Source organism: Sceloporus occidentalis, unplaced genomic scaffold (assembly GCF_023333645.1).
Source record: "Sceloporus occidentalis isolate IW3139 unplaced genomic scaffold, rSceOcc1.0.p SCAF_9, whole genome shotgun sequence".
NCBI lineage: Eukaryota > Metazoa > Chordata > Lepidosauria > Squamata > Phrynosomatidae > Sceloporus > Sceloporus occidentalis.
In genome coordinates, this window is record NW_028316989.1 from 16,128,979 (window position 1) to 16,140,335 (window position 11,357).

An 11,357-nucleotide genomic window follows, 5' to 3' on the forward strand; every position below is an offset into this window, starting at 1 on the left:
GGCATGAGCCCTAATGATGCCACCAGTCACCCTTTCTCACATATAATGAAGAGTTGAACACCCTGTTGTTCCAAAAAGGATGATTTCATTAGCTGCAGTAGATATTTTATCCTGATTAGTGATGGTGACCATTTGAGTTGTGGTTTATTATTAGACTGGAAAGGAGAGGAAATAATATTGCAAGTGTCCTTGTAAAAATGTCATGTGCAGAGGTGAGGTGTAAATCCATAATTAAAATATGTATCCATATCTTTATCTGTTTGTATGTGATACAGGTCATATTCTATTCTGAACCCCACTTCTTCCTCTTCCCTTCTGATGTTCACTGATGGGGTGATGGATCGAAGACTACAGGAAGATCAGGGGCCAGGAGATACTGGACCACTCACTGTCTTTTGTCAGAGTATGCAGGTAAAGCAAATATCCACATGTGTGAATATTTCTATACCGGTCTCTTACATTGGCTAGCCACTGGTGTGAAGGCAGGCTGCTTGTTGTTGCTCTTTTTAACAATTGTACCAACATGTTACCTTGTGTTGTGCCCAGCCTTTAAGGATTACCAACCCACCAGGGCCTCAGAAAAGATGCCTTTTCGTTTGCCGCCATGGAGAACGGATGGACGTCGTATTTGGAAAATACTGGCTTTCGCAATGTTTTGATACCAAAGGTTAGTCTGCCAAGGATTTGATTTAAGTCTTCTTAAGGATGGAGAAGACAGTATGGTGTAATGGTTTAACTGCTGGCCCAGAACTCTGGGAGTCCTGGCTTTGAATCCTTGCTCAGCCACAGAAGTCCACTGGGTGATTCGAGGCAAGTCACACTCTCTCAGCCTTAAAAAGTGGCTCTGGCAAGCCTGCTCTATATAAACCTTACCAAAAACACCCTATGATATTGTTATCCTAAGCTGGAGTTGACTGGAGGGCACTTAGGAACAACAGATTTGTGAGCCGCCTTGGGTCCCTTTCTGGGAGAAAAGCAGCATACAAATGAAATAAATAAAAATATAAACAAACTCTCTAGGTCAGATTCTGCCCCTCCCTTTTCCATTAGTGCATTGTTTCTCAGTGGTTTGAATGAGGGACATTAGCATGTGCTTTAATGTACACTTACTTTATTTGTGGCTCATCCTGGGACAGTCATCTGGGTGCAAATAATCCCTTGCACGTCTCTTCATGAATACAGTCTACTGCTATATATGCAAGCGTTGGGTCAGTGGCCTGGCAAGATGTCCAGAAGCAGGCAGCTCAAACCTGGTTTTAAAAACTGCTATTAAAACTGTTCTGGAGATTAGTCTGAACTCTAGATGAGCTATCCAAGTACTGGCCATTATTTTCAGCATCTTGGGTTGATGTTTTAGCATTCAGACTAAACCTTGGAGTGGATGCTCTGCTCCATTGACATTGCAGGCACCACTGGGAAGCCAAAGCAAGGAGATGGTTCCTTTTGTTTCCACAGCTTCCATGACTAGCCCAGTGAGGGTGTGTCTACACTCTAGAAATAATGCAGTTTGACACCACTTCAACTGCCATGGCGCCATCCTACGGCACCCTGGGATTTGTAGTTTTGTAAGGCACCACCAGTCTTTGGCAGAGAAGGTCCTTGCAAAGCTGAAAACTCCAGGATCCTATAGGATGGAGCTCCTACATTTAAAGTGGTGTCAAACTGCATTATCTATAGCGTATCACTGTATTAATTCTATGGTGTAGATGCACCCTGGGCCATAATTGCTGCAGCATTACAGTTTGACTGGTGGAAAGGAAATCCCTCTGGAACTCTCTGCTGCAAGATCCTTTCCCTCTCTAGAACATAGAAAGGTCAGAAAGTTCACTATTATGGATACAGTGGACCCTTGTTATACGCTGGGGTTTGGTTTCAAGATCCCCCGTGTATAACAAAATCCGTGTATGCTCAAGTCCCATTAAGTATAATGACATAGCAAAAAGTTGTCCCTAATAAAAAATGGAACATCAAGGTAAATTTATACTTTTTTGGAACATTTTCAATCCGTGTATGCTTAAATCCGTGTATAAAAAATCCATGTATAAGAAGGGACGACTGTACTCAAAAAGGCATGTTAAAAGTTATTTGTCTAATCTCAGCACTTTGCTCTCTCTTTGTCTCCTGGCAGGAAGGTATGTGCGCACAAACTTGAACATGCCTCACAGCCTACCTCAAAGAAGTGGCGGATTCAGGGATTATGAAAAGGATGCCCCCATCACCGTGTTTGGATGCACACAAGCAAGGCTTGTTGGTAAGCCTGCCTTGGCAGGGACGGGTCCCTGCTTGTTCTCCCATGAATCATCTTTCCAAAGGAGGTCAAACATGCAGAAGTTATCGCTTAACATCTTGGGAAGCCTTGCGCTTGAGTTCATTTTGCTCCCTTCATGGATGGGTGCCTGTTGCCCAATGGCAAAAATAAGACTTCTGCAAATATTTCTGTGCGTACAACAGGTAGCAACAATTGGAAACAAGTAAAAACAGCTCATCATTAACTTTAAAATACAAAACTAAAACTAGTGATGTAGCATGCTGTTTACTTCAAGCCTCAAAAAATGCTTGCTTTGTGTTACAACTCTTCTAGAAGCTCAGTGGCTTCTGGTATAGAGTGGAGATGGGAAAAGTGTGTAGACACCCCTACACACTTCCCTTCTCAGCCTTAAAAGGGGTCTGCAAGCATTCCACATAATATTGTATTGCATTATTCACTACAGATATGGTGCTGCAACCTGACACTGAAAAGGTTTTTCCAGCCTTCCCTCACTATCCTCCTAGTGCTGGTGCTGCTAAAAACAATTCCAGCTAGACAGAGGAGAAGGAGAAAAGGGCAACTAGGGGCCATAGAAAGAGCTTCTTTGCCCCATGCATTGGTAATTGTGGTATATCTCCCTTGCTATTTAAACATTTGGTGGAAAATTTCCTCTCCCATAAGCCTATGAGGTAACAAGCCTATTTAAAGTTACGGAGGGCAGGCTTTTTTAGGACTGAAAGACTTTCTTTAAAAAAAACCCAAAATTGGAAATGACTAGAAAAAAACTCCAGGAAACTAGTCGTTTCCAATTTCTGATCTATTTATATGGTTTTGCCCTTAGAGATTTCTGGGAGCCAGTGGCATTGCGGTAGTTGTCCCTTGGCCTGCCAAAGTCCAGCAAAAATGACCCTCCGGCATTGCCCCCCTCTGAGTCAAAAGAAGGACCTTCTTACCAGAGGAAAAGGTTTCTTTATGTGCCACCAAATTGAAAAATACATCAAGGCCAAGCCTGAGGATCCATTTTTGACTGGGGTTTGCAGACTTGAAACCATAAATGTGGGGGACTCACAATGTTCCAGTGCTTGGTCCTCACACATTTACAACGCCCAAATCCTTGAGTCTTACAATTCGAACAGAACATTACACCCTCTGAGTTCTTCTTCGTTTCAGGCTCAGATTTTAATCTAAGCTGGAGGAATTAAAAATATATATCCATTCCTTCCTGCCTCCCTCCTACACACTTCAAACTGTGATCTTCCTCTGCTGTCAGCGATCAGCCGGTAAGGCACAGATTTTTTGTACTGGCTCTGGCCCAAATTTTCAAGGATGGAGATGGTGAGATGGAAAAATCAAGTCCATTAAAAATGTAGTATGCTTTCCTGCAAAATGCCTGACGTATTTAGTAACAGCAGCCACTGTAGGAAATAGATGGCAGGCCTTAGATTGCTGGGTGTCTGTGTGATGAATTGATTTAAGTGTCAGCGTGTGCTATGATTTGCATAAAATCTGCATCAACCATTTTGGCTTCCAGGGCTCGGCTGGTGGCATTGCCGCCCTTCTGCAATGCCATTTGTGCAAGACCAGACGCAGCAGTTGTCATGATGGGTTTGGAGGCAGTGACTTCAACTGTGATCTCCATTTGCACATACTGTGGGTTCAGCAGTGAAAAAACATTTGGCTGCAAATCCATCTCACTGCTGCTGCTGCGACAAACTGATCTGAGCACATATTTTTGAAAACAAAAGCTACCAGGAAAGTCAGTGAGACAATATGATTCCCAAAGTGCTCTCTAAGAGACCAGCATCCCTTTCACACTACAGAAATTTAGTACTTTGATACCACTGCAACTGCAATGGCTGCATCATTTTGTGTTCTTTGCATGTGAACCCACTGGTTTGCATCCTGCCTTACAGAGCAGCAGAAAACAAATTTGCTGCAGCTTGTGTATGGCAGCTCTTCAGCTGACTGAAGCTGGAGATGACATTGCCTCTTCTCCAAGCTAAGCCTCCTTCATGTAATGTTTTGGTTTTTAATTAGGAAATCCATACAGAAAAATCATTGTCTGGAAACACAAATCCAGCTCTCCTTCTATCCCAATCTGGCTCTCAAGGCTTCTCCAGGTATACATGTCCCATGCTCCAGGGTACCTTCAGCTGGTAGTGCCCCCCCAAGGGTTGAAAATGCTCTCTTTTATCTCTTTTTATTTATTTCAATGATTTATATCCTGCCTTTCTCCCACAGTGGGATTCATTTTAAGACTTAGGCCCCTTTCAGAGGGCAGCCTGATAGGTATATCCATACTGCAGAAATAATGTTGTTTGGTACAGTTTTAAGTGCTATTACTATCCTACAGAATCCTGGGATTTTTAGTCTAGTGGGGCACCAGAGCTCTCTGAATTTCTCACCAAACTACAAATCCCAGGATTCCACAGGATGGCACCATCACAGTTAAAGTGGTGTCAAGCTGCTTTATTTCTGTTGTGTGGAAGAGCTATATAACTGCCACGACTGCATCCTATGGAATCCTAGTTTGGTTAGGCATGAGAGCGGTCTCACAAGGAAATGTAAGTACCTCATGAAACTACAAATCCCAGGTTCCATAGGATGGAGCCATGGCAGTTAAAGAGGAATCAAAGTGTTGTAAGTGTGCAGTGTGGAAAAAGAAAACTTCCCTTACTAGCTGTAAAAGCTTTAGGCTACAATTGTTTTATATTTTTGCCTTGCTCTCTGCTGGAACGTAGCCCACGCAATCTCCTCTGGGACTGTGCCTAGGGCACAAAAAGGCTGGATACCCTTGATCTAGCAAGTATAGTCTCTTCTGACTTGCAGTAGTTCTCTAGCAAAGATCTTCTGCATTATTTGTGCCCTTATTCCTTCAACTAGAGATCCCAAAGATTGGACCTGAGGTCATTGGTCTGCAGAATGTTTTCAATGAAATACCATTCTTTTTTTCCTACAACAGCACCAGCAAGTCTGTGCATTTCATGCAATTTCTATGTTATTCTTGCTCTCTAAATAATAGCACTCCATTGAAACAATGCATGTCTTGCTCCTTGGCAACTGTTCTGTTGTTCCACTGCAGATGTGAGCAACTTCAAGGAGTCTGGGGAGCAATTTTTGGCTCCCAGAACTTTTGGGAGCAAATGCAAAACTAAAAACCTCAGAAAATCAGCCTAGTAGTAGATGGATGCCTACTTCCGTGTCTGCTCTGTGACCCATTTAAAAGATTAATTGTCATGTTTGGAAGTCTCTGGAAATAATAGTTCATGGGGTTTTTTTTGCCAATTGTTTTTGGGCAGCAGCAGACCATAAATTATTTCAGAGCCACATGTCACCTTCCTGCTTCCATACCCTTTGACCATCCTGATTTAGAAGGGATAATCCCAATTAATCCTCTGTGAACCTATGTTTTCAGCTGCTTTTCAAATGTCCAGTTTCTTCCTCCTCCTCTCACTTTCCCTCTTTCCCTTAGTTTACTTCAGTTGCTTCCAACAAAGTTCAAATTGCCAAAGTAGTTTGCAATGCATTACCTCAGCAAGGAGAAGAGGAGTCCAAGGGCAGAATCTGTCCCTTCCCAGGAGGCCCTGGCAAAATCAAACTGCTGCAGCCTATGCTAGTTTATCTCTTCTTTCTCATGCATAACTTTTGCGACCTTGGCCATACTCTGATATTTCTTGGTCACTTAAGTCCTGGTTTTCCTCTCTGAAACGTTGGAGGATATTGGTTCTGCTGCTGCAGAAATTAAAGACATGGGGGAATAATTGCAGCTACCATTATTCCCAGCTTGTATTTGAGTGGATTGGCTGAGATGCTAAATAAACAGAAAACTAGCTATTGTTATATATTCAAGTAAACATTCCATGTAACTGGGGTGTGTTAAAGATCAGTGAAATTTGGCAACCGATCCCACAAGTCGGTATGTACAACATGACTGCCACCTAACGGTGTGCAAACTGTACTGCCATGCCACCTACAGGATATCCATTTACTTAATTTGTTTTTTGGAAGTAAATGTATTTACTGACGAAGCACTGGATCAAACGTATTAAGGATAGTAACAACGTAGCTCAGCAAAGAAAAATTAAATGGTAACAATATGAACAGAAGAGAAAGAACATGGAGACCAAAATGACATGAATTGTGCCAAGTTTGTTTCCAAACTGAAATGGCCATTTGCCAGATTTCAAAATGCCTCCTGTGGCCTCAGAGGCAGAACCCTATCATAGTTTTATAGAAATGATTCTTGTTCAAGAGTAAACTGTCTGGGAGTAATAGTTTCTCAATATCAGACTAGATGAATGCATTTTTGCATTATTAAATGGCACCCACCAGTTCAATCCCTGACCTTTTTAGGCTAAGCTAGGAAACATTCCAGTTCTAAAATTCAGTGAAAAGCACTTCTTAGTTAGCAAGACAGTGCTGAAAATACCGGTGTGTGAACCAATATAGCAAAGAGCCATGGCCAATCAATTGAAAAGCCTATATATTCCTTTATTTCGGTAGAGTGACCAGATGTCCCCCCTTTTCCAGGACATATCCTCCCTGTCAATCTTCTGTCCAGGAAGAATTCCAAAATGTCCCCCATTTTGAGCATGACTAACAAGCCCATTGAGTAGCACCACATTGAAGAAATTTGTCTACTTGTCAGCCTGCCTTCACTGCAAATAGAGGGACAGGATGGATCCTTCTAATGTTTATTTCTTCCTAGGAACATATTATTCTGAATATGTGCTTTAATTCAGGTGAGGCCCTTCTTGAAAGCAACACAATCATCCACCACATCTACTGCTCTCCATCGCTCCGCTGCGTACAGACTGCACACTATATTTTGAAAGGTAAGGCGATGTCAACAAAGCAGCTGGGTTTGTTCATGTTGGGACTGTCTGCACTGCAGAAATGATCCATCTTGACGCCACTTTAACTGCTGTGGCTCAAGGCTATGGATTTCTGGGAGTTGTAGTTTTGAAAGACATTTGATCCTCCTCTGTCAGAGAGCTTTGGCACCACAAAAACTACACATTCTCAGAATTCCATCGCATTGAGCCATGGCAGTTAAAACCATGTCAAACCAAATTATTTCTGCAGTGTGGATGCAGCCATTGTCTGGGTCTTCCCCGCCCGCCTGGAAAGAACTAGTCATTGGTTCAATAAATAGGGATGACACCTCCTTTCAGTAGCCAACAGTATGAAGTGGTAAAGCGAAGACCTGAGGAGTGGAAACACAGCAAAGCAGGACACACAGACATATACACACTTATGCCTAAAGGCCACTAACAATCCTACAGCTGGAGCTGCATATATGTGGAATGCTTTTCTCTATTGCACTGGAAAGATCCTATTTATACAGTCAGGAGACTGTATCAGGAAAAGGTATCAGGAAAAAAATGCAAAATCAAGTATCCAATTGAACATCATCATTTGAGGCTAAATCCAATATTTGCCTCAACTAAAGTAGACCAACAAGAGAGCCAATGTGGTGTAGTGAATGGTTTGAGCATTGGACTATGACTTTGGAGACCAAGGTTCAGTTCCCAGCTCAGCCATGAAACCTCCTAGGGCACCTTGGGCTCTCTCAGCCTCAGGGGAAGGCAATGGCAAACCTCCTCTGAACAAGTCTTGCTGAGACAACCCCCTTAAGTTCATAAGGGTCGCCATAAGTAGGAAATTACTTGAAACACATCACACACACACATAAAGTAGACCATGGGAAAAATTGGGAACTTATACTCCTCCACCTACATACACTTGGTATCCTCTGAGGTTTGGTTCCAGGAACTGCTGTGGACCCCAAAATCCAGGAATCCAGAAATCCAAGAATGCTCAATTCCCATTATATTACAATAGCGTAATAAAATGGTATCCCTGACAAAAAATGGCAAAATAAAATGTTTTAAAAATATTTTCGATCCATGAATGGGTGCAGAACCCATGCATATGGAGGGCTGGCTGTACATCCCATTGATTTAAATGAGTGTACCTTACTCAGGACTAACTTTAGATGCAGCCGCTTGAGCCCTACCTGGATGTGAATTATTATTATTATTATTATTATTATTATTATTATTATTTGAAGGAATTTCTTCATTGATGAGCCCTTATTTTTATTCTTCATCTTGTAGGTTTGCAGCAAGAGAATAACCTGAAGATTCGAGTGGAGCCGGGTTTATTCGAGTGGACCAAATGGGTCGCTGGGAGTTCTTTACCTGCTTGGATACCTCCAGTGGATTTAGCTGCAGCCAATTTGAGTGTTGATACAACATACAGGTAAGGGAGGCCTGAACACTATTGATGTATTTCTATTTTAGATTCTTGTGCTGATGGAGCAGATTTAGGGCCAATTGCTAGCTCCAGTTAGAGTTAGCCAATAGAATCATTTGGAGAATGTCATTGAGAATTTGAAGAAACACATATAAATCTCATTGCTTCAGTGGGACCACTGTAATTGGAATTAGAAATTGGATTTAAAATTAGGACTAGAATCCTTTTGGAGTTCATCCACATTGTAGAAGTAATTTATTGGGACCACTTGAAATGCTGTAGCTCCATCCTATGGAATCCTGGAATTTGCAGTTTTGCAAGGTCTTTAGCCTTCTCTGGCACAGAGTGCTGGTGGCTCACAAAACTACAAATCCCAGGATTGTGTAGGATGGTTCAGTGTACACAAACCTTGTTCCATGCACAAAATTGTTAAAATATTGTATACAGTTATCTTCAAACTATGCGTACAAGGTTTATATGAATTGTAAATGAATATTGTGCTTAGACCTGGGTTCCATCTCCAAGATATCTCATTGTGTACATATATGCAAATACAGGTATTCAAAATAGAAGAAAAATCCAAAATACCTCTGGTCCCAAGCATTTCAGATTTCTCTTTTATACTTTCTTTTTCTCTGTGTACTGTATGTTATTTTTATCTCCGCAGACCTCATATACCTGTTAGCAAATTAGGTATTTCGGAGTCGTATGATACATACATCAGCAGAAGCTATCAAGTAACAAAAGAGATCCTAAGTGAATGTAAAGCCAAAGGCAAGTAAAAACCCTATTTTTCAGTAATTGATCTACAGTCCAGCCTTATGGCACACTAGTGTAACCATCCTTTATGCTAGAGTAGAGTACTGCACTCCAAAAAAAGGAGAGAAGGCAGACTCTTCAAGGTTGTCATTGGAAAAAGAAGGTTGCAGGCTCCAAGTAACCTGTTTCTCCTAAGGCAGCCTTCTGGAGAAGCATCTTTGGAGCCAAAAGAATCCTAGGAATGCTACTTTGAAAACATTACCTGTGTCAAAGGACAATTAGTTTTGCAAGCCCTACCTTGCTTCTCTTAGCCCCAAGGACAGTGGCAGCTGATGACTTCCAAATCATGCAAGACAATAAATCTGCTCTGGGTCTGAAAGGATCTGTGTCAAGGTGCTGAATTTCATCACCAAATAAGTGTAGCACCATGGATAGCTCTTTTCATCTTCCAGCTAAAGCTGAGAGTGGATTCACAGCCCCATTGACATGGATCCATCAGCTGTCACCCCCACCCACCAAGAAAGGTGGGATTAGATTCTTTTCTGACAATATCCAGAAAGAATTGACCTTTCTTCCTTTGTGGAACTGCACCCACAGTCTTGTGATTCTTGCCACTACTACGCTGCCATTTCTATAAGCTATGCTGGTGCAGTTGCACAACAGAATCTTAGTCAATACATGTCTACTCAGAATTAGATCTCACAGAGTTAAATGAGTCTTAGTCCAAAGAAAGTATACATGGGGTTGCAGTCTCAATAAGGTGCAACTGTATTTGGTTTCTTCCATACAATACTTGCTTTCTTGTGTGCTTTCCAGCAGTGGGGCAAACTGCACTCATTACATACAAAGATATGCAACTAACATCAGATTTCATTTGTAAAACAGGAGGCTCCCAGGAGGATGCAAGTTTTTAAAAAGGGAGTGGAGAGAGTATGGAATGGCATAGGAAATCCTGCAGGAAGGAAAGCAGAGACATCCTTGCAAGTGGGAAAAACATGGGCAGTGGAAAAGATGAAGGAAGGACTCCTACCTTCTTGTTACTTTTTTTGCTTAAAATCATAAATCTTCCAAAGCTGTGTTTGTTTGTTGATTTTGGGTGCATCTACATGGTAGAAATAATGCAGTTTGGCACCACTTTAAGTGATGTAGCTGTATCCTATGAATTCTGAGATTTGTAGTTTTACAAGATCTTTAGCCTTCTCTATGAAAGCCTGCTGGTGTCTCACAAAACTGCAAATCCTAGGATTCTGTAGGATGGAGCCATGACAAGTAAAGTAGTGCCAAACTGCATTATTTCAACAGTGTAGGTGCACCATTTGATCAAATCTTGACCAAGAAATATAAAGATTTCAAAACAATAATTCATTTGCATGAGATGAGTATTTTGTCCATGGAAAGTTAACAATTTATGCCAAATCTTGTATTTTCTCTGTCTCTTTCTTCAGGGAATAACATCTTGATAGTGGCTCATGCCTCGTCCCTTGAGGCATGTACTTGCCAGCTGCAAGGACTGTCACCTCAGAATTCAAAGGACTTTGTACAGATGGTCAGAAAGGTAACTACCATCCAGGAGTAAGATGGAGCATTTTAAGGTGTATGGAAGAGTTGTATTTTTGTCTATAGATTAAGAAGTCCAAACATGCTTTGTTCAAAAGTGCATGGATAATCACAGGCTATTTTTTTCCCCTGTCAACAATAGTGCATGATAATTGTAGGCTATTCTTTGGGGCTTTAGAGATCTGAAGAGGAGAAAGTTTCTTTAATAGGATTATCTTGCATGTAACTGACATCAGGGCAATGGATTTCACACAGATACATAAGAGCAATACATCTTGACTTTGTGTTGGACAATTCAGAGATAGAGATGATGGTGATGATGATGATGATGATGATGATGATGATGATGATGATTTACTTCTGAGGCTTTGGGGGCCATGTGCAGCTCTAAACAATGAGAGTTGTAGGATTATGGGACCAGGTTCTTGGTGAGCATCTGAGATAAAAAGCTGAAGGAGATAATATTGGAGGCAGTCACTGTTTAATGAGGGATCCTGTTTTTTTTTGTAACAGAGAAGCGGGATATTAATAATAA

At 41.5% G+C, this 11,357-nt stretch overlaps 1 protein-coding gene across 1 annotated transcript in view; it reads left to right on the forward strand.

The window, feature by feature from the left end:
* Positions 1-11,357, forward strand: part of LOC149306977 (ubiquitin-associated and SH3 domain-containing protein B) — a 73,747-nt gene that overhangs the window by 57,221 nt on the left and 5,169 nt on the right. The window contains exons 7-13 of the mRNA XM_089537418.1: positions 276-411; positions 547-667; positions 2,129-2,251; positions 6,991-7,083; positions 8,368-8,512; positions 9,174-9,280; positions 10,711-10,820. Coding sequence (XP_089393544.1) covers positions 276-411; positions 547-667; positions 2,129-2,251; positions 6,991-7,083; positions 8,368-8,512; positions 9,174-9,280; positions 10,711-10,820 — 835 coding nt within the window. The remainder of the gene's footprint in view (positions 1-275; positions 412-546; positions 668-2,128; positions 2,252-6,990; positions 7,084-8,367; positions 8,513-9,173; positions 9,281-10,710; positions 10,821-11,357) is intronic.